At 30.9% G+C, this 25,127-nt stretch overlaps 2 protein-coding genes across 2 annotated transcripts in view; one reads left to right on the top strand and one right to left on the bottom strand.

Annotated features, from left to right (window-relative positions):
- The first annotated feature begins 990 nt into the window (after positions 1-990).
- The window catches only part of LOC148304499 (uncharacterized), a 35,571-nt gene continuing 11,434 nt past the window's right edge, over positions 991-25,127 (top strand). Inside the window, exons 1-6 of the mRNA XM_088268166.1 lie at positions 991-1,880; positions 3,830-4,057; positions 6,145-6,396; positions 8,809-8,978; positions 12,069-12,120; positions 12,988-13,078. Coding sequence (XP_088124292.1) covers positions 1,040-1,880; positions 3,830-4,057; positions 6,145-6,396; positions 8,809-8,978; positions 12,069-12,120; positions 12,988-13,078 — 1,634 coding nt within the window. The 5' untranslated portion in view covers positions 991-1,039. The remainder of the gene's footprint in view (positions 1,881-3,829; positions 4,058-6,144; positions 6,397-8,808; positions 8,979-12,068; positions 12,121-12,987; positions 13,079-25,127) is intronic.
- Positions 11,142-18,035, bottom strand: LOC148304500 (putative cytochrome P450 6a13). Its single transcript, XM_088268210.1, has 4 exons — positions 17,155-18,035; positions 13,731-13,958; positions 12,973-13,224; positions 11,142-11,738 (listed from the first exon to the last, which is right to left on the bottom strand). The coding sequence occupies exons 1-4, from the start codon at positions 17,993-17,995 to the stop codon at positions 11,566-11,568; spliced, it is 1,494 nt and encodes a 497-aa protein (XP_088124336.1). The 5' UTR covers positions 17,996-18,035; the 3' UTR covers positions 11,142-11,565.

Raw genomic sequence — 25,127 nt, 5'->3', positions numbered from 1 at the left:
TCAATTTACTGGAAAACTAAAAAAAGCTATCGTAAAAAATTATATTAGTATATTAATACATTTACATGTAAAACAAGACTTAATACGTTGTCGTATTGTAGAAAATTGGTTCCTGATTTAAAGTTCGGAGCGTCCACAAAGTTCTTTTCCAGCCAATATATAAATTTTATATATTTTTATAGTGTTATTTCCCACACGACTGCACAACATGCGTTCTTACTCCGTCTAATATTAAGGGATACAATATTCTTCCTGGCTTCATCCTAAATTATCGTCTTAGTAGACCATGAAGATCAGCTCTCTTCATCCATAGGTTATTTCTTCGAATCATGTTATCTTTCTGTAACATCCTTGAGTTTTTTTGGTCTTCCTCTAGATGTCTTTCGAGGAAGATCCATGGCAATCGCCTGGTTTACAATATGTTCAGGCTCGCTACGTCCTATGTGCCCATACCATTTCAATCGCATTTTTTTAAACCTTTTTCTTTACTGATATAATGTACACCTTAGATTCCACGAATGCGGAACTCTTTATTTTCATTTTATTAACCGATACAATACATCTTGTAAAATCTTTTTTAAATTTAATTTAAAAAATATATAGTTTACAAAATTGAAACTAACCGTATAATTTTGATTTTCTTTTATATAAGTCGATAATTAAATAATTATTTCACTTTCTTGAATGTTTTTCGCAGATACTTTGTGGCATATTTTATAAACTTTTAAAAATAAAGCAACTTTGTTTTTAACCACTTTTTTGGTTAAAAAGTGATTATTTTACTAATCTTAAGGTCATCAATTGATGTTTTATAAATGAAAAAAAGTATATGTAATATTTTGTACTTTTAATGTGAGATTGACTTTTGGGACTCCTTTCACGAATATTCGCTTTGTTTGATTTGCCTTTAAATAACATGTTATTTGTTGTCATACAAACAGTCGAATTAGTTGGTTTGACAGTATTTAATTTTTCAGTAATAAACTAACGTTTGCACGCATAATATTCGTCGGTCGTTTCTTCTTGTGATACATTGAAAATGTTCGTAACTGTAGCTTTGTGTATAATAGTATCGTTTCTGCTTTGGTTACATCCATGGTTTCAGTATTGGAAGAGGAGAGGAATCTACAGCCCTCCTTTTAAAACACCGATCGGACATGGATGGGAAGTAATGGCATTTCAAAGTAATGCGTCCGAATATATAGCGAAATATTATATGGAAACTCGGGCCCGGTACCCGCTGATAGGACTCTATTTTCTTTATATGCCAGCGATTGTGATCAACGATTTGGACCTTATCAAGAAAGTACTTATAAAGGACTATCGGTATTTCCAAGGGCACGGTTTTACAGGTAACGAATACACAGATCCCATAGGAAGAAACCTTTTCAATATACACGGGGATGAATGGAAAGAAGCCCGCTTGAAGCTGTCTCCCGCATTTTCCACATCAAAATTGAAGAATCTGACGAAAGATTTGGTCGCTATAGCAAATGATTTGGTGGAATTCATCGACGAACATTTAAAAACATCGGAATTAGTAGACGCCAGGGATCTCATGTCAAGGGTCATATTGGAAATGTCTGCGAAAAGTTTTTTGGGAGTCGAGACAAATTCCTTAAAAACGGTTGACAATGAATTCCAAAAAATTGCACTCACGGCGTTTGGCAAGGATAAGTTTGTGTATTTTGGCGAATTGTTAACCTTCACCTATCCGAAATTGGCGAAATTGTTGTTTGTTGGAAATAATCACAGGAAAGTGACAAATTTATATTTGAAATTAGTTCCAGAAATGATGGAATACAGAGAAAAGAATAATATAGTCGGTAATGATACTTTACAAGCTCTGATTGAATTAAAGAATCAGAAGATGAAAGAAGGTAATTGTATACATCTTTTAAATACACGCTGTTTGTTTTTATAATTACTTGAGTCTATAATTTAGATAAAAAAATAATATCCTCAAAAGCCATTGTGTTTTACTAGGTGTACAAGTATGAAATGTGTTTTTTTTCCATGAAAAAGTGTAAAATTAGGAAGATTGAAAAAAGGTGGTTTGCTAATGTTTTTTTCAAAATGGTTTTTATTTCTGTATTATTCAATTTGTGGATACCACGCCAGCACAAATCTTTCTCTTTTGACGGAAACCATTCATCAATCCATTTTTTCACATCTTGGAAGTTACTAAAGCGCTGCTCAGTAAGTGCGTGGCCCGTCGATACAAACAAGTATTTAATAATCGAATGTAGCCAAGTCTGGTGGGTAAGCCGCATAGGGTGGTACTTCCCAGTTGAGTGCTTCCTACGTGTCACCAACTGGTTTTGCCTATGTGAGGGAGCATTGACATGGAGGAACATAACATTGTGTTGCCTATATATTCCAGTCGTTTGCCGATCGTTCAAATTGATCAATTTTTGTTAGCAGTGTTTGGTATTAACCGTTTCATCAGATTGTAATAGCTTATAATAGACCAAACGTTTCTGGTTCCACCGAACACAGAGCAAAGTTTTCCGGCCAAAGTTTTCAGAGCAAAGTTTTCCGGCTAACTCGGTCTTGCAGTTGACGTGGTTGGTTTGCCTGAAGTAACCCGTGAGTTTTTGAACCTTGGATTCTCAAAATATATCCATTTTCCATCCCTATTAAGGATGCGATGCAAAAACGACATTATTTTGTCCCTTTCAAACAAAAATTATGCTTCTCATTCAGTTCATGTCGTATTCATCTGCCGATCTTCTGAATCTTTCCTGTCTCTTCTAGGCGATTGAAAATAAATAGCTCGTTGACTAACGTTAAATCGCTCTTCGAGTTGTTTTTGCGTTTGAGAATAGTCTTCAGAGGAAGACGATTCTCGAACGCAAAAACAACTATCTTTGTTGAAGAGCAATGCTTGTCAATTCACATGTTCCAACTTTTTAGTGGTTTTCCGTGTTCCTTGTCTACAACATCGAAATCACTTATTGGCACTACATCGAAACTATGTTCGAATAATGGCGAAACCATTATTCGCACATATCTTGCGATGGAGCATTTCACCATACTCCAAGGATCGATATGACTCAGAAGCAGTTTTCTTCACATGATAACAAAAAATGAACACGCTTTGCGAATGATTTTATTTGGCACAAATTTCAACACCGCAAAACAATTCCATCCAAACAATATTTCCTTTTATCATTTATTTGCATGTATATATTAGGGAATTTTACAATAAATTTAATAGCCTTCCTTCCCATTAAAAAGATACCTAGTGATAAATATTAAATGTCAATTATAAAAACAATCAAATCAGTCTTAAAATCACATTTGAAAAACTAGATATTGCTTCATAGTGTGTGATAATTAATGTAGTTTTAATTATATAATTAATAAAATGGAGTATATAAAGGTTCAAATGTAAATATTAATAGAAATACACACACACGCACACATATATATATATATATATACATATATATATATATATATATATATATATATATATATATATATATATATATATATATATATATATATATATATATATATATATATATATATATATATATATATATATATATATATATATATATATATACATATATATATTTATACATATATATATATATATATAATATATATATATATATATATATATATATATATATATATATATACATATATATATTTATACATATATATATATATATATATATATATATATATATATATATATATATATATATATATATATATATATATATATATATATATATATATATATATTTACTTCAATTCGTGATAACTAAAACCTCGTTAGGAAGAAATTTCTTTTTATTTTGTGTTTTCTCAGGGAAGAAAATCTCAATGTCACTTATAGCTGCTCACGGATTCGTACTAGTGAGTGGTGGCTTAGAAGGTGCTTACTTAGTACTGAGCTACATCCTTCGGGAACTTGCCATCAACCCACAGATCCAGGATAAAATAAAGGAGGAGATAGACACAGTCCTTGGAATGGGTCAACAGATTATCACGTATGAGGATTTAAGCCGAATGACTTATTTACACAAAGTAGTCCAAGGTAAGTCTATCAAATATATATATGTATATAAATATGTCGCCGTCGTACAGGAGAAAGTGACCAACTAGCAAAATGTAAAATGTTCAGGAGGGCCATTTAACCGTTTTTAGACTTTTGTCATCAGTAAAAAACGAAGAAATAATTCATGCATTCACGATTTTGATTATTTTTGTGTGAAAAGAGATGTTTATCAACATTGAAATGAGGAGGTAATATTTTAGAATATTTTAATCCTTAAGTTTTTAAAAATACTCAAACAGTTGGTCACTTTTACCACGCATTTATCTATCTAGCAAAAAATGTAGATAATCATTTTTGATTCTTAGAACGAGATTGGAAAAATTAGTGACAGGTACAAAATTTAAATTCAAAGAATTTAATTGAATTTATTTATATTAATAAAGACATTTTTTCGGAAAAGAAACTAGGTGGGTAAACAACATATTTAAAAAAAATAAATATACAAAAAGTAAAGAAATATTATTCTGTCTCAGATTCAGAATTGAAGTTTGGTTCTGGTGCTCTGTCTTCTTTATTATTGACAGAAAGTGATCTGTACCACTCATGATATTCCCGTAGAATTGCTCCGGTATCACTAGGATTCAGCAATCTCTCATCTTTTTCATTATGATTAAAGATAAATTATCTATAAAACATCATGTAATTCGTAATTTTTTTTATTTAAACTTACCCGTTTCTTGATATTCACACATTTCCACAAGTAATTTACATATACTGGCCATTTTACTTCGAATGTAGTCATTTTATTTAGAGAGTAAAAATTAAACGTGAAGTATTTCATACAGAACTTTGACTAACTTCATAACGTTGAAAATTGTTACTACAAGCAAAAACGTCTAACTGTTACTTGATCACTTTTGCTTGGCAAGAAAATAAACGTCAATGATGTTAGTCATTTTAAACAAGTCAATATATTGTACTTTACTGGTTTTAATACAAACTTATATTCAAACCATATAAGTAGGTACATATCGTAGTCGTACAGGAGAAAGACCAACTAACAAAACGTAACATGTTCAGGAGAGCTATTTAAGTCACTTTTGCTTGGCAAGAAAATAAACATCAATGCAGTTAATCATTTTTAACACGTCAATATATTATACGATGTATTTATTACTTTATTTAAATTTATTAGGGAACAATACAGCTTATACCTAATTATATTATCGTCCTTTGTGACCCAGAAATGCTAGGCGAGCTTAAGGGAAAAGTCTACCAAACAATTGTCAGACCCGCAATCCTATAAGGCTCCGAATGCTGGACGATGTACAACACCTACTCTAGGTAACTAGAATCTGCTGAAATGCGAATGCTTAGATGGTCAGCTAGAGTGTCACCTAGAGACAAAATAAATAATTCACGCATTCCTGGAAGCCTGGGTGTAACTTTCGGCAGAGTAACAGTTAGCTTTCGGCAGCGCATAGAGCCGGATGTTAGGTCACGCCCAATTTTTTTTGAAGAATATTGGATTTTTGTTTGTTTTTAAGAATATGTATTGAAAAAATAAATATTTATTAAAGTTTTTTTTAACTCCTTACCTTTCAATAACTGTTTTTTTCAAAACTGTACATTTATTTCTAGGAAAAACTATTTCAATTCAAAAATGTATATCGCTCACTCCTTTCAAGAACGTCATAAATCAAAAATCGTCAATTTTCAGTTGTGCATGTTTTCGGAATGCCAAGAAAATGTACTTTATTCCAGCAAAAGAGGCATTTGACTAAATATTTACCCGCTACAGGGCAGAAAATGTAGTTTTTGCATTTTGAAGAAAATGTATTGTTTAATTAATTTTTTTAATGTACTAAATATTTTTCAAATGGAGAAAAAACCTTCAGGTTTACCTAAAAAGGTCTGTTGCACAGTAAAAAGTTCAATAAGTGGCTTGATGTTTATTTTTAATACATTGTGTTTTATTTTTAAACTTTAAAAACGTTCTCCTGAAAAATAAAGTTTTTTGATTTATGACGTTCTTGAAAGGAGTGAGCGATATATACTTAATAATAGTTTTAACATGTAATTGTTTGACTGTCATGAGTTGTAATTGGTTTTTTCATTATTTCCAGAGGGGCTGAGGAAATATCCGACGATCCCTTTCGTCGTACGAACGTGTACTCAAGATTACACAATTCCTGATACGAACAGTCGCATAGATAAAAATACTAGGATTGTAATTCCTATGCTGGGTATCCAAAGGGATCCTGAAATTTACCCTGACCCGCTGAAGTTTGATCCAGAACGATTCACCCCAGAGAACATAGCCAAACGACATCCTTTTGCTTACTTGCCTTTTGGGGATGGTCCAAGGATCTGTATAGGTGAGGTTTTTTTATAATAAAAAAAACCGTCTAAAATGGAGATTTTTTTCTTCGTGGGCTACAGTGATTGCTACAATCATCATAATGATTGGTTTGCTTTTTTTGGAGTTACATTTATTATTTACCTTCCTTTTTTTGTCCGTAGAGGCATACATTTTATATAGGCAGAAAAGCAGTGCCTACCATAGCTTATCCTTATCCAACCCTACTGCTTACCTCGATTAAAAACTCTGTGCACGCCACTATATATCCGCCTCCATATTGCGCTGGGCTACCATGCTGGAGGTCCCGGGTCCGATTCCCAAGAGGGTCATAATAAATAAATGTGAATTTTCAGTCTAAGACTTATTTAATATGACCCTGGACTGGTACCTGAAGCGGAAGGCTTTTCTTTGTGTATTTAACAATCAAGATAAAATTACTTCTATACTATGCAGTGCCCTATGCACCATTAATTGCGAATAAGTGTTAGAAGATAATTATGTACAAGGTTTATAGATAATTTGGATTTTTGTTTCTTCTAGCTAAAGCAATGTTTTATAATAATCTGTGTTGGGAACAGGCGGGATAATCTAGTGTGGGCCTATCAGGAGCTTGTAAGCATTTGCTCGTTGCTGGGAGGAAACCATGTAAAACTCCTCAGGAGAAGGCGGACTGTTGACCGTCATCAACAGACCTTCCGTTCCACTAGATGAGGGTTCGGCATTTATGATTATTTGGTTTCTTTATAGTCAGTCTCACTCGTCTCTTCAACTCGGCGTACCCCTATAACGCATGTCGCATAACGAAGGTCCATGTAGGTCAATCGGGGAAATGGAGATATCGACATAATTTAATTGAAAAAAAGTTATTATATCTTATACTAACTAACTAATTAACCATCACGCCGCTTCACCGCAGGAGTAATTAATTAAACCATATCCGCTCCCTAGGTGGAGCATATGGAGTCCTCAAACTGTCTTCAAGCTTTTCTGTCAGCTGCCAGCTCCTTTGCATTCTCCCAAGTCAGATCCGCGTCCCGAAGATCTGACGAGAACTGCCGATGAATTGTCAGCAGTGGTCGTCCTAGGCGGCGCGAACCTGATGCCTTGTAAAAGAGGCAAGCTTGATTAAGGCTCTCAGGAGGCATGCGGAGTACATGGCCAAGCCAACTGAATCGCCTTTTCTTGACGACAGTTGTGACCAAGATTTGCTGCGTCCTACGCCTTATCTCTTCATTCCCCACAAAGTCAAACCACCGCACGCCTAAAATTCTCCGCAAACACCTATTCTCACCGCAGGAGTAGACAGACATAATATAACGCCACACCCATCTGCCTTTGCAAACAATCTTTGCCTCTTCCATATCTTCATAATCCCGCCGATTACTTTCAAGTTTTTGAAATCCGTGATCATGTCAAGTTTTCCCCTGCTTCTGTTTCGAACAATTGAACATTCGCCTCATAAAATTTTTTTATAATTCTTTCTTCACTCATTCGTTCCACATCCTTAAACTTTTTTATATATATTTTTTTTATCCAGAATGCTTATCTCAGCCTTGCATTCTTTCCATCCTTGTATTCATTATGATACTAAAACCTTATGTAGAGAATAATTGTTCAACCTTGTCCCCACCCCAATGATGCATGGGCACTGCATCAAATAAACGCACTGTTATCTTGATCGTTAACACATGAAGGAAAGGTGATCAGCCCTCCGCTTCAGGTATCAGTCCAGGGTAATATGGAATAAATATTACGGTGAAAAAATTACTTATATTTATTTGACCCCCCTGGTAATCGAACCCGGGACCTCAAGAACGGTAGCCGAGTGTGCTGACCATTACACTACGGAGGCGGAGAATAATAATTTTTACTCTTAATAATTGTTACTAAAATAATTGTTGTAATAATACGTCCGCCTCCATAGTGTAATGGTCAGCATGCTCGGCTACCATTCTGGAGGTCCCGGGTTCGATTCCTAGGGGGGTTTAATAAATATAAGTGATTTTTTCACTCTAATATTTATTCAATATTACACTGGACTGGTACCTGAAGTGGAGGGCTGATCACCTTTCCTTCATGTGTAAACGATCGATATAACACTGCTTTTATATGAAGCAGTGCCCTATGCACCATTGGGGTGCGGTAAGGGTTTTATTATTTATTAATTAAAATAATTGTTACTCTTAGTTATTTGTACACTATGTATGGTGGAATGGCTTCGAGTACATAAATTGTTCACTAATATTTAATTTTTAAAAATTATTTTCATGTATATCTGTTTATTGTTTTGTTTTTATTTCCTACTAGCTGTACCACACATTGCTGTGGCTACCTAGTGACCTGGGAATGTGGCGGAAGCTTCCAGACTACCTTGAAACAATTATTCTAAGGTATTGCGCTTGAAAGATGTTTTTTTTTGGATTTGCAGGGCAAAGGAATGCGTTTGTAATGATGAAATTGACTTTGGCGACATTATTTCGAAAGTATGACGTGGAGCCGAGTGAGACAACTGAACTCCCATTGAGTTTCAAAATCGCAGCGCTTACTTTGCACTGCAAAGAAGACATCATTGTAAAAATCAAGAAACGAAATATGTTGTAAGTTTTACTTTGTAAATACGACTATTTCTTGGAATCTATTATGACACGTGTTTCGATGCATTCTGCATCATTTTCAAACACCGTATGTGAAGCTAAGTCTAAATTTTAGAGTTGTGTCCTTGGGACGTTGAAGGTTGAAGAGGGGGGTAGGAGATGTTTCTTTTTTATTTAATTATTATTTTTTATTTAAACACAATAGATTTTAAGAAATAGTGGTATTTAGTAAGTTATTAAAAATGGATAGATTTTACCACAAAGTGACTGCCGAATGAAATCAAGGCAAGAAAATAAATATCAATGCAGTTAGACATTTTTAACAAGTCGATTTATTGTACTTCTAAGTTTAAAATCCTTTGGGAATTTTTTCAGGGCAATATTAAGCTAGTAAGATATTAAATAGTCAATGATCACGTTTTTGTAAAAAATGCACTTGGTTACTTTCTCCTGTATGACTACGATATGTTTATTTTGAAACCAGTAGATGGAAGCATCTGTTGTTTTCAAAACTCGTCGTTAAAATATAATACTTAAGTGGTAAAAAATTTATGTTTTATTTATTATTAAATGATGTGATACAATCATAAAATATACTTTTTTGTTGCTGTTGTACTTAAAAATCTATTCAAGGTATTATATATAGTTTAGAATCAAAGGTTTGAAAACTTCAATAGTTTTAATTAAAAAATATATGTAGTTAAATTTTGTACTGACATTTCTCGATGACCGGGCTCCGTCGTTAAGGTATAAAAAAAATACATCAAATAAAATAAATGTGGATAAAACAATGTTGTTTTTATATTTTAAAATACAAACATATGTTATACAAAAAGTGTTTATTTATGAATGAAGAAAAAAATATTTTTTACCCCAATTTTTATTGAGTTTTAAATGTTCGTATTCATAAGTACAAATAAAATTAATTTTATGCTATTATTACAAATTGTCAGCGATATTTTAAAATATATTTTTATCTATACCTTAATATAAAAGAAGTCTATCTATCGAGTTAAGATATCGATAAAATAAAAATAAAAATTACTGCACCCGATTATTGTTTTACATTTTATAATTTGCCCTGTGTAAGTTTTGTTGAATTATTTATCTTTTTTTAAACTTTCTGTCTTGTTAACCTTAATCCCGTGTCCCAAAATGAGAAATGGAAATTACTCATCAGAAAGATTACATACACATATGACTTATGTATTAATATGTTTTGAAATAAGTCACAAGACTCTCATGTTCACCTTTATTGATATATCATTTTATTATTGTTTATTGATAGATTTATATTATCCACTGACACTTCGCGATGGAATTGCATTTTTAATATATTATTAGATTAAAATCAATATTTTTAGCTTTTCCACTTTTTTTTATTCGACCAGCGACCGGGTTTCGTCGTTACCGACATCATCAGACTGGTGACATCAGACTGACCAGTCTGATGATGTCGGTAACGACGAAACCCGGTCGCTGGTCAAATAAAAAAAAGTGGAAAAGCTAAAAATATTGGTTTCAATCTAATGATATATTATTGTTTATTGATTAGTAAGATTCGTATTGATAAAGCTTTTTTTGTAATGTTTTCAGCATTTATTTATTTAAAAAAACTAAAAACATACTACAAAAGAATGTGAATAGTAAGAACGCAGTAAAGGTAATATATGTATATATTCATATACTGCCGTATTATAATTATTATAATATATGCGTGTGCGCAGTAATTTTTTTTTTTAAAATTTTGTGAAACAATAAAAGTGAGGTACATGCCGAATACAGTAATAATGATTGTAATACTTGGCCTGTTGAATAAATACGTAGACTGACGTCACAAAACAAAATATACTTAAATTAGAAGTCACATATCTGTGTCCCCTTCAAAGTAGTCACCTCCCCGATGCACACACTTATCCCAACGGTATTTCTTCTATTTTTGGAAATAGTCCTGGAGCGATTCTTTTGTGATGTCCTTCAGGTCTTTTATTGTATTTCCCTTAATCTTAGGAATTGTCGCAAATCATCTTCTTTTCATGGGTATTTTGAGTTTGTTTTAATTTATTATGGGTATATTTAATATAATAAAAAACCAACAAAATTCAACTAACTGCACTTTAAAAAATATTCCCATTGTGATTCATTTGTCTTCTTTCTCTTTCAAAAATTTATTTTCGTACAAATTTCAAACCGTAATAATTGTATTTGAATGAACTGATGATAAAATGATTATTCCGAAACTAGTAGTCACGTAAAAGTGTTTATAAAAGTGGAATTACACAAATGATGAATCATAAGCAGTGTTTTTTTAAATTTTTTTACTGATACTCGTGAAGTGACGTGGCTGTTTGATATCAACGCGTACGCTTTTGGTAATCCTGCTTTGAAAAAGGAATCATGTTTTGTTTGCACTTTTAATGTATTGAAACATAATATGTGATTATCATGGCCGGTAAAAATTGTTGAATGTTCGACCCTTGAATTTAAGCATGGATAATATTAATAACACTCGTAATTTTTTTTTCATTTGTGCGCATTTTTCGTCCATCATGTCCAAAGTTCGTTACATGAAGGTCCGTTGTATCGAGGTATTAATGATTTTTTTCTAAAGGTTTAAATTTTAAGTAAATTTCTCCCACAGCATGCAAGAAGAAACCGATCGATTTGAATGCAACAGGTTTTGTCTTTTTACAAGTAGATAATCGATAATTTAGGATGATGTTCACTAATGCCAATTTGATTTCCAACATGGCAAACCGTTTACCTAAAAAAGAAAAAAAAAGAAAATTTCATAAATGGATTGCAAATTCAGAAAAAATAACGGAAATTATGTCTGAAATCTATTTGTATCAACTGTATCTGTAAGTACAGGGTTGACTAGCAGAAATTCACTACAGAAGCTCTAAAGCTTAACCAAAAACAGATAAGGATCCCAACACTGGGACAAGGGACACTGCAGACTAAGAAAGCACATGTCGTCAATTGGACTGTATGATTCTCCAGTCAGCAGATTTTGTATGGAGGATAGCGAAACACCTATCCACATTTTCTATAATTGTGACGTACTCGCTTGTAAGCGAAGTTATATCCTTAGAGGGCCACTACTGGACTCCGAGAAGGTGAGGCTCCTAACACCAAAACAGGTCGTGAGTTATACTACTTTCTTTGGTTTTTTTAAGAAAATATATACATGGAAAAAAATATTTATATATTTTTTTAAACTTTAAAAAATTAAACAACTTTATTTTAACCATTTTTTTATTATTATTAAAAGAACACTTTAACCTACTGGTTTTGACAAGAACCTTGTCATCATCAGGGTTTATTAAATTCTAAAACATTGAAATACTCATAATTAATTACATTTCCTTACCAAAAGGTAAGGGAATGTAATTAATTATGAGTATTTTAATATTTTAAATGTTTAAGAATTTAATAAACCCTGATGTTGACAAGGTTCTTGTCGAAACCGGTAGGTTAAAGTGTAGTTATAACAAAAAAGTGGTTAAAAAAAGTTGTTTAATTTTATAAAGTTCATAAAATGTGCCATAAAGTATCTGCGAAAGACATTTAAGAAAAGTACACATACTCTTTTTTTAATATTCAATTCTCGTTGGCACTAAGTGCCTTTAAAAAAATTATGTTTAAGTGTTTCTGAAATCTAGCTACGGCTTATGCAACACCGCTTATCGAGCCTTATTTAGGCTTCAAAATCATGAATTTTAAATTTAAAGCCTATTCCTATTTGTGAGTGGGTATCTGCGACAAACATTCAAGAAAAGATCTTTTTTACTCTATACCTTTCAATAACTCTTTTTATATTTTATATTTATTTCGAAGATAACCATTTTTTTTCAATACAAAAATGCTGTTTGAAGAAAAAGAAAAAAAAAACAATTAGGTAGGTCGAATGTTACAGGGTATAGAGAATATTAAGTTGTGATTTAAAGCAAATTGGCCCTTTTTAATATTTAACAATTTTCATTAAAATTTCTTACCAATGCAAATTCTAGGTCCTTCTCCAAACGGTATGAACGAAAAAGGATGTCTTTTAGCTATATTTTCCGGGGTGAATCGCTCTGGATCGAATTTGAGCGGATCAGGGTAAATATCAGGATCCCGGTGAATACCAAGTACGGGAATGCTTATCATTGTACCCTTTTCAATGATATGATTTGTGCCAGGAATAGTGTACTTATGGGTACAGTATCTGAAAAGGAACGGGGCTACAGGGTAGATCCTCAATGATTCTGAAAAATTACAAGAAATCTTTTATTAATTCTTAATGAAAATATTCATAGTAAACACACATAATTAACAATATGACAGTGAGCCTCCCCCCTATTGTCTTTGTTTCCACTGATAAAATGTATATAAAAATAAGAATCAGTTCCTACCCCCTCTTCAACCTTCAACGTCCCAAGGATAAAACATAAAAATTTGGACTTATGGAAAATTATGTAGAGTGCATCAAAACACGTGTCACAATAGATTTTAAAAATAGTGGTTTTTACCAAGTAAAACTTTTTTAATCTTAAAGAATCTTTCTTAATCTTTTGAGAAATTCATAAATTTAGTAATAAAATAATAAGAATGCTAATATATCTTTTTAATGTCTATAAATTTTTATTCTGTCTTAAAACGAATATATATATATATATATATATATATATATATATATATATATATATATATATATATATATATATATATATATATAGATATATAAATGAAAGCTTATTATAACTATCTTTACCCTGAATTACTTTATCCAGATATGTCATTTTTTGTAAGGATTCGTAGGTGACCTGTCCACCATTTTCTTCTACTACTCTGACTATATCTTCTCTCAGATTATCCTGGATTTCAGGATTCTTCGCCAATTCTAGTAAGGTGAATCCGATAGTTATTGATGACGTCTCGTAGCCTGCTAGGAAGAAGAGGAATACTTGGGACGTTATTTCTTCCATCGAAAGTTTCATGCCTGAAAATAATAAAACCATTTTAAACATGAAATTTAAGTGACTTCAGTTGTTTGGGAACCACACAGTCCATCAAATGATCTGTTGACATAAAATAAAATAATAAATTTAAATAAAACAATTGAACCTTAAGCTGCTTCAATTAATTGGGAAACACACAATCCATCAAACGATCTGCTTATATCAAATAAAATACTGAATTCATATAAAGCAATCAAATTTTCAGTTGCTTCAATTGATTGGAAAACAAACAATCTATCAAATGACCTGTTGACATCAAATGAAATAGTGAAACCATATAAAGCAATCAAACCTTAAGGTACTTCAATTAATTAGAAAACACACAATCCATCCAATGATCTGTTGACATCAAATAAAATACTGAATTAAAATAAAGCCATCAAAACTTAAATATGTCATTGAATTAGGAAACACAAAGTCTATCAAATGATCTGTTGACATCATATAAAATAGTGAAATCATATAAAGCGATGAAACCTTCAATACGTCATGTAAGTGGAAAACACACAGCCCATTAAATGATCTATTGACATCAAACGAATTGGTGAAACCATATAACAGAAATCAAACCTTCAGTTGCTTCAATTAATTAGAAAACACGCAGTCCATCAAATGGTCTTTTGACATCACATAAAATAGTGAAACCATATCAAGTAATGAAACGTTCAGTAAGGTCATTGAATTAGAAAACACATAATCTATTAATGATCTGTTATCATGTAAATTCAGAAGATGACGCCTAAAACGGGGTTCAGAATTTTTTCTTTTTATATGTTTTTGAAATATTAATAATTACTCATAATTATTTAGAAGTTTGTTAAGTCTATGTGGAACGAATGAGTGAAGAAAGAAAAGAAAAAAAAAGTCGAATGTAGTTGGGAATAGGAGCAAAGACCGGGGAAAAATTGGCATGATCAAGTATTTCAAATACTTGAAAGTGGTCAGGTCAGGAGTCGGAATAATCGGTGGGTATGTATGAATGAAGAGATGTGTGAACATGCAAGGAGCAAAGATTGTTTGAAAAGATAGATTGGTGTGTCTCAAAATTTTAATAATGTGGTTCTCAATCATGGGTAAAATGGTGAATGTTAAAATGAATAAAGTGATCACTTAAACTAGCCTATGAAGTCCTGTATATACCCAAACTTCTATACTGTTCTTCATATTGTAGATATACATGTAGTGTTTAGTCATATTTTCTTATTTTGTTATTTTTTAACATTATGTTTTTTTATATTTTCTCATTTTTATATTTTTTTGTTTGTTTATTTGAATTATGCTTCTTAACTTATATTTTTCTCATTTATTTATTTTAAATACGCATCTTATGCCTATTTATTATACCTGTTTATTGTTTTTATATTTTGCCATGTATTAGTTTTTGTTATTTAAAAAAAATCTTTTTTGTAACTTTATTATTTGTATTCCAGTCTTGTTAACCTTAATCCCATGTCCCAAAATGAGAAATAGAAATTACTCATCGGAAATATTATGAATGGTATGTAATATGTCTTGAAAAAAAAAATTGTTCTCAACATAGAAATCCCACGTGAAAGTGTAAAATAAGGTTTCAAAATATTATTTTTTCTTCTTCTAACCCTTACCTGCACCCAATGGTGTATACGGCACTGCATCGTATAGAAGCAGTGTTATCTTGATCGTTAAATACACGAAAAAAGGTGATCAGCCTTCCGCTTCAGTTACCAGTCCAGAGTCATATCAAATAAATATTAGACTGAGAAATCACTAATGTTTATTTTGACCCTCTTGGAAATCGAACCCGGGACCTCCAGCATGGTAGCCTAGCGCGCTTACCACTACACTATGGAGGCTATACTATATAACCACTACACTAAAAAAATATTTATTTTAAAGAAAATAAACAAACAAAAAAACAATATTTCAAAAGAAAAATATTGGCTTTTTATAATTTTCTGCAAATAACTAAGAATAAAAGTAGTAAAATATACAGAATAAACATAAAATGAAAGTATTCAAATAACAAGATTTGTAAATTTGTCATATAGGTGTCATTGTCGAATAAATTTAGAATAATCTAGAATATTATAATACATGGCCTAATATCTTGAATAAATTAAAATGATTATTTGTAATAGTTTAGCATTTTTATGGTTAAATTAGAGTGAGGAATTATGTAAATATCGATTATACATAAAAATGTTACAATAATTTTGATTTCTAAGAAAATAATCATTCATAATATTATATGTGCTTGATATGCCAACATAAGTAATTGTTGCAGCTGAGTCATGAACATAATTTGTTTTGGAAATAATTTGTGGACAATTTAAGTTGTTATTGACTTTTTTGTTAAAGTCAAAGTATCAGTGGATTTGCAAGGTATTAAATTTATGATGCACTGCAGCTTCTTCATAGTCCTTCATGGTTCAACCATAGATGCTGCCGTGAACTCGCACATCAAGCGACTTGCGCCGTTAAATCGTAACTTAATTTTCTTTAAACTCAGGTAACATTTGAAATAATTTTTAAAATCACTAAAAATACCATTTTGGATAGAAAACTTTTTTTCGAAATAAATATATGTATGGTTTTGAAAAGAAAAGATTCACTGAAAGGTAAGAGGTATATATACATATATTGATATTTTTTCAGTACAAATTCTAAAAAAAATAAAAGAAAACCAATGTATACGCTTAAAAAATATAGGCGTGACGTGACGTCAATCGAAAAAAACACAAAAAATTAAAGAACGCAAAAAATAATAGGAAAAATAAATCATACTCATATCAACCACAAACATAAACAATAAAAAAATTACTCTCTAAATAAATTATTAAATAATTAAGTCCCTCTCCAAGCACAAGAGCTTAGTCTCTTTATTGGAGAAAATTTAGTCTCTTTATTCATTTTAAGATTTTAAAGTAGAATTGTTTGTAAAATTAATTCAATTGCAAAAAAAGATTGTTACTATATTAATTAAAAAAACACTCTCCTTATCATTCATCGTTCACTTAGTGTAATACCGCTTTAATAAACGCTAATTCGTGGCTACCGGTTCCGGAATAATAGTAACGAATGAGTGTTTATTAAATTAGTATTACGCAAAGTAAACGATGAATGATAAGGAGAGTGTTATATTTCAATACCACAAAGTTAACAGTGCTTTTAATTACAAAAAAAACACAAATAAAATACCTGAATCAATGTCGTTATTTTTCATCTCAATCAGCAGTTGAAGAAAGTCGTTTCGGAAAATATTGTTTTTTTCTCTGTGGCTAATAGTTTCAGGTACAATTTTGGTGTAGAACTCCAAAACTTCTGGATAATTTAAAGCGAAACCAACGCGTTTCGCTAAATTCGGAGCAATCAAAGATAAACAATCTTTAACTGCCATCGACGCGGTTCTCGTTACCGTTCTATTTCCCATTTTCAGGAACTGATTATCGGGGTTCTTGTAGCTGTTGAGTTGAAGACCAAATGCGCAAGATGCTATCACATCTGACGTGTACTTTGAAACGAGATCTTTCACATCAATGTCTCTGCCAAGTTGCGCTTCCTGTTTAATAAAATCCAGCATGTCCTTAGCCGAAAGGTCTATGAGTCTAAACATGTTTTTGATTTTCGACGATGTAAATGTCGGAGTCAATTTAGTTCGAATCGATTTCCATTCCTCTCCGTCCATGTTGAACAGATGATGCGATAAAGGATCCAACTTCTTATCAGACTTGAATCCGTGGCCTTGAAAGGAGTTGTAATCTTTGACCATTACGTTTTTGATCAGATCTAAATCACAGGCCAGTAAGAATTTAGAGAAGAGTATAAACAATCCGACGTGTCCGTGGTTTTTAGCTCTGTTGTACCATTTTTGCAAGAGCTGAGAGAAATGCATCTGTGCCAAGGTGCATTCTCCTAAATGCCCAATCAGGAACCATGCCGGTGGACTATAGATGCCTCTTCTTCCCCAATATCCGTATAAATATTTATTCCACGTATACAATAATGCGAGAACTAAAATCACAAAATACAATGCAATCATCGTTAGTCGGGCTTTAGTATACCGAAGATAGCACTCTACTGAAACGAGAAAAATCCATCTTGTTTGTTTGAATTTAAAGATCATCTAAAAACTAGTTGTTCAACTGGTAATGACAATAAATTATCTGACCGTCTTGAAAAATAGGGTTGGCCAATTTTTCATTAATGATTTTTCAAAACCGCTTTTAAAAAAAAGTGTTTGTAAAATTCGAGAATTTGGCTTATATGATAATAATCGAAAATATTTGCGATAGGAAATACTAAATGAAACTCGCTTGCTTTTTAAGAAACTCGAGAAAATCGCATTGAAGACCCTAAAGGGTGAATTTTCAAAAAATTTCGAAACTGGATTTTGTAAAAATATCTGGAAGGATCATCCATCGTATGCTTAATGGTCCATTCCCTTTCATCAAGAGTGGCATGGACGCAATTCCTGACCTCCTTGGTCACCTACTTTCAAAGGCATGGAAGAAGGCGGCTTAATGTACCGGAGATGTGATCACACGACACAGTGGCCTTGTTGTGGCCACATTAGCAGTGGATGTGGAAAAAGAAGAAGATTATTTTTTGTAGTTTAACAAAACATATCGAATGTACCCAAGCATGTGAATACCTTCTGAAGACCATTTGTGTCTATCACGTAAATAAATTTAAAAAAATTACAAACCTGTTTTTTTTAGAATTTTTGTGTAAACCCTTAAATTATCCCTGCAAATCCATGTGTATATATATATATATATATATATATATATATATATATATATATATATATATATATATATATATATATATATATATATATATATATATATATATATATATATATATATATATATATATATATATATATATATATATATATATATATATATATATATATATATATATATATATATATATATATATATATATATATATATATATATATATATATATATATATATATATATATATATATATATATATATATATATATATATATATATATATATATATATATATATATATATATATATATATTTACTACATAAGCTGGTACAGTAAACCCCCCTATAACGTTGACAAAGGTACCGCGTTATCGGAGAGAACATTTTAAGGGGTTTTATTTTAACCAGCGGAAATCACAGAAATGAGTGATTATTAAATTAAAATACAATTCCAAAACATACCCGTATACCACCTATAACGTTCTCTCCAATAACGCTGGACTTATCACGACGTTTTAAGGGGGCTTACTGTATAATAAGCCAAAAATATTATGTTACTTTAATAACCATTTAATATTTAAAAACATACTCGTATATTATTAATTAAGTATCCTACGTAACACTGAATTATTGGTGCTTAAAAAAATAGCATCTATCGAAATATGTACAATATATTTTCATAATTGTACTGACCCATGCAGGATATATTGTATTTTAAAAGCTTTTTCTCGAAACAAAATATTGACGAGGATATATGTATATGTGGATAAAACGATTGACTTTTACTTTGTATTTTTCCTATACTAACACACACGTTTTCTAAAACTAAACTTGTATTTGGACTCGTCTTCAAAAAAAAAGATTTTATCTCCAGAAACCAACTCACCTTGAGCACCTATAATGTTCGTAAGGCCTAACAGACGATAAATCGCAACTGAATTTTCACTAAACCCAGGTAACATTTGACGTACATATCTTTCAAGAACGTCATAAATAAAAAATCGTCAATTTTCAGTTGTGCATGTTTTCGGAATGCCCAGAAAATGTACAATATCCCAGCAAAAGAGGCATATTTTTAACTTAATATTTACCCGCTACTGGGCAGAAAGTGTTGTTTTGGCATTTTGAAGAAAAGGTATTGTTTAATTATTTATTTTAAATAAACTAAATATTTTTTAAATGGGGAAGAAATATTCAGATTTCACCTAAAATGATCTGTTGCATAGTAAAAAATCCAATAAGTGGCTTGATATTTATTTTTAATACATTTTATTATATTTTTAAACTTTAAAAACGATCTCCTGATTTTTTTTTGTTGATATATGACGTTGTTGAAAGGAATGAGTGATATGTATTAAAATGGTGATTTGTCATTAGTAAAATCGTGTTTCAATACTTTTAGTTGTTCACTCAGTCTTTGTGAAGTTAATTTTTAATTTGTTTTATAATCATATAAATATTTCCACTGAATTGTTTTTCTAGAGTTTAATTTCCAGATGCTTTATTTTACTTAAGCTCAGCGCCCTTTTCAAATGATTTTATCAATATAAAAAGTATATGGGTCCAAGTAGCCTCAATCAAGGGGTAACTTGAACCCAATTTTCAAAAATTCCTAAAAATTCCTATCCATTAAATTTTTTATTCCAAAACGGCATAAGATGATAGAAAAATATGAAAAAAATGGTGAAACTTGGTTATTAGCAAAATTTATAGAATTGAGTTATCATTTAGTCTAGAATTACATAAAACATACAATTTTTGGGTTCTACGATAGCTGTTTTTTTTTTAACAACGTTTTTGAATCGAAAAAATAAATTTGTCTTCGAAACAAATATATGGTTTTGAAAAGAAAAGAGTCATTGAATGGTAAGGAATTATCTATATATATATATATATATATATATATATATATATATATATATATATATATATATATATATATAAAAATGTATATATATATATATATATATATATATATATATATATATAAATGTATATATATATACATATATATATATATATATATATATATATATATATATATATATATATATATATATATATATATATATATATATATATATATATATATATATATATATATATATATATATATATAAATAAATATATATTTATTCAGTATATATTTAAAAAATTATTCAAATTCCAATATACGACTATATTCATCAAGATTAATTCTAGTATATATCCATCTGATTTGAGGGATCATTTTACACACGTGTAACATTCACCGATTTTACCCATGATTGACAACCACGCTACTCAAATTCTTGGAGGTTTTATATATATATATGATCCAATTTCGAAACATTGTGCTTGAATCAATAGGATTTCACTAGAGACATCTATTGGTAAGATGAAAGAAGCGTTTTATTGAGCAGATACTCTTTCTTTTATATGTGAGGTCCGAATCCTGGATTATAATCACATAAATAATCACATCATTTACATGAAATACGCTAGAAAATGTCATGTTCATTTGATTATTTTTATAGCTTATTATTTGACCAGTTAATTTATTTACAACATTTTGAGTGTCAAATCCCAACAAAGCTGAAGAAGAATATGGAAGTCTAGGCACTTATGGGGCACTTACGACCACTCAAACCAGCCTATGACGATCGTAAGCCCCTTAAATGCCCTGACTTCCATATTCTTCTTCATCTATGTTGAGATGTCAAAAATTAATACAAAAAAACTCCTTTGGAAAAATTGGAGATAATCCAGATTTGCCAACAAGTATTTGGACACACTTATAATAATTAACTATGAAAAATTATTTGTGTCCGGTTGTGGTCCCGTGGCAGTTGAATTATATTTGTAAATGTTAAAATCACAAATAGTTCTTCTTTTCATATTATTTTTTTACTTTCTTTCGCTGTTCTGTACGCTATTGTTAGTGTCGCAGACTCTTGAGTCAGAGTTTCTCGATTCGAACCCACTCTACCACAATTTGATACCCATTTTTAATAATGAGCCACTTATGCTCACAGAAATAGTAATTGAAGTATTTTTGAAAATGATAAAATCACAAATATTTCTCCTTTTTATATTTTTTTGTCATTTATTTCACTGTTCTGTACGCTTGGATCATTCCGGTGTGTCCCGGCTGAACAATTCAGAAATTTGGCAAGCCTATATAAATCAGCGGTTGAGTAAACGAGTTTTTGTTAAGCGTTATAAAATTAAACAACTTTGTTTTAACCACTTTTTATTATTAGTACATATTAACTATTAACCTACCGGTTTCGACAAAAACCTTGTCATCATCAGGGTATATTAAATTGTAAAACATTAAAATACTCATAATTATATTCTCAATATTATTAATATTTAAAGCATTTACTTTGTGGTTAGTCATTTTTACTTATTTATTTTTTTACAAAAATGTTAATAAAATTAGTATATAACCATGGCAGTTAGCCAAATTAGTATATAACATCTCGGTGAGTGGTTATATACTAATTTTATTAACATTTTTGTAAAAAAATAAATAAGTACTCATAAGTAATAATTAATTGCATTCCCTTACCAAAAGGTTATTTAGAATTTAAAAAACCCTGATGATCACAAGGTTCTTGTCGAAACCGGTAGGTTAAAGTGTACTAATAATAAAAAAGTGGTGAAAACAAAGGTGTTTAATATTACAATGTTTATAAAATGTGCAACAAAGTATCTGCGAAAAAATTCAAGAAATGAGTTTTTGGTATCCTAGCTCTAGACAGAACAACAAAAACATAGTCTACATCGTAAATAGTAACATTTTTCCTTATTTTATAAATAACTTGCTGCCCTTGAATCTTGAGTTGAATGGCTAGAAAAATGATATTTTGCAGTCGAGTAGAAATAAAAATGTTAATAAGTGGGTAGGAATCAGCGGTTACCTCACAAGTTGACATTCCCACAGAAGAGGAAGAAGTTACCCAATACATTTTTTTTAAATAAAATTATTTTGTCGGTCCGACGCGTGTATATACCCGTCGCGACGGGTATATACAGAGTTATTGATACTACTGCTACTACTACTACTACTACCATCACGCCGTTTCGCCGCAGGGGTAGGCAGAGAGGATGGAACGCCACACTCTTCTGTCCTGACATACACTCCTCGCCTCCTTCACATCCATACATCTAGTCATACATGCCCCCCGATTACGCAGACTTTTGACACCGCCAGATTTTAGGTTCTGATTGATCTGATCGTGCCAAGTCTTTTTCGGTCGTCCTCGTTCTGTTTTCCCTCTCACATTCGCCACATATATTTTCTTAGTCATTCTCTCGTTATCCATTCGTTCCACATGTCCATACCACCGCAAAGAACTCTTCCTAATGTTTTCAATTATTCAAGGTTATTTATAACCCGATGTATTCCCGGGAGGACGAGGTAGGGGTGCGCAAATCCAAGAAATTTAAGTATCACAATTTGTAACCAAATGTTAATAGTTTTTGAGATATTTGGGAATGCGCTTACCCATTGTGAGTATCTGGCTACTTCTTACTCTATCCTTGGATTGTTTAGTGACCAATTTGTCATTAATAACACCCATCCATACATTGACAGAAAATCTGCGCTGGGATACAGTTGTAGTGCATTGTCTGTAGTAGTTAAAATTAGTTTTTAATGTGTTTTTCTAATCAAAATATAGGTTTTTACACCCTTTTGAAAAGCTTATGGAACGGGGATGTTTTTTAAGTAAATTTTACGTTTAGTCTGGTAGTTTTTTTTAAACTGTAAGATTTTTTTACAACATTTTGAGTGTGTCCAATATTACTTGTTCACAAAATCTGGATTATCTCCAATTACAGGAGTTATTTTCATATTATTTTTTGACATCTCATCAAAAATGAAGAAGAATATGGAAGTCTAGGCATTTACGGGGCTGACGACCGTCATAGGCTGGTTTAAGTGATCACTTTACACACGTGTAACATTTACCGATTATACCCATTATTGACAACCACACTACTCAAATTCTTGGAAGTTCTATATATATGAACCAATTTAGAAACCGTGTTCTTGAATCACTAGAACTTCACTAGAGACATCTATTGGTGAGATATAAAGAAGCTTTTTACTAAGCAGAAACTCTTGTATAAGAGGTCCGAATCCTGGATTATAATCACACACATGAGAAACGCCAGAAAATACCATTTTCATTTTTATTATTTAAGCTTATAATTTGACCAGATAATTTATTTACAACATTTTGAGTGTGTCCAAATACTTGTTCACAAAATCTGGATTATCTCCAATTAAAATCCAGGATTCGGACCTCACAGACTAATATAAGAGTTTCTGCTTAGTAAAAACCTTCTTTATATCTTACCAATAGATGTCTCTAGTGAAGTTCTAGTGATTCAAGAACAAGGTTTCTAAATCGGTTCATATATATAGTTCTTCCAAGGATTTGAGTAGTGTGGTTGGACGGTCGTCAGCCCCGTAAATGATCAGACTTCCATATTCTTCTTCATCTTTGATGAGATGTCAAAGAACAGTACGATTTTTTTTGGCAAGTAACGTACAAAATATTATTAAAATGAAAAACAGTATTACTCATAGTAATCAAAGTATAACCTTTTTTTGTTTGTATTTTATTGCTTATTTAGCTTTATTATTATATCACCTACCATTATAAATATTTTTTATTGCATTAAATAAACCTTTTTTTATTCTGAAACTAGCGCCCAAAAATGGGTATTTTCTAAAAAACTATAAACATTCGGATAAACATTATCACACTTAAATTTTTTGCATTTGCGTACTAGGTAGGTATTTTTTTACCTACCTTGTCCTGTCGGGAATACGGCGAGTTACCAATAACCCTGTATATAAATCTGAAGATAATATTTTAATAAAACCCGAAATTTTCGTGTTTTTGTGCGCAGTGTTTGGATTACCTAACAATTTTTCTATTCAAGAAGCCATCAAACCGAAATGCATAGGTATATGACATCTTTGGATAAAAATAAACATCTGTCACTGGTAAATCTGTTAAGATTAAACCAGAATCGTTACTGCCATCTATATTTGAGTAAATTAATTAAATTATCTAATAGTACTGTGTTCGGCACAGTTTTTTCTGTTCAAGGTACGTCTGCCAAATTAAGAAATTTCAGAGGTACATCACTAAAAAAAAAACAAAGTTTATTTAATGTTGATTTATTATTAAAATGAATTTATTGCGAATATATATATATATATATATATATATATATATATATATATATATATATATATATATATATATATATATATATATATATATATATACACACATATATAAATATATATATATATATATATATATATAACATATTATATTTAATGCGAAATGTGAGCCTGTTTCACTGAGCGACCAGAATTTGGAGCAATAGTGCTATATTTACAAAACTATATTTACTAAT

This window comes from Brachycentrus maculatus, unplaced genomic scaffold (genome assembly GCF_059751285.1).
Source record: "Brachycentrus maculatus isolate JH-2025_06_01 unplaced genomic scaffold, ASM5975128v1 h1tg000315l, whole genome shotgun sequence".
Lineage (NCBI taxonomy): Eukaryota > Metazoa > Arthropoda > Insecta > Trichoptera > Brachycentridae > Brachycentrus > Brachycentrus maculatus.
This window is presented reverse-complemented; position numbering and strand designations above follow the sequence as displayed.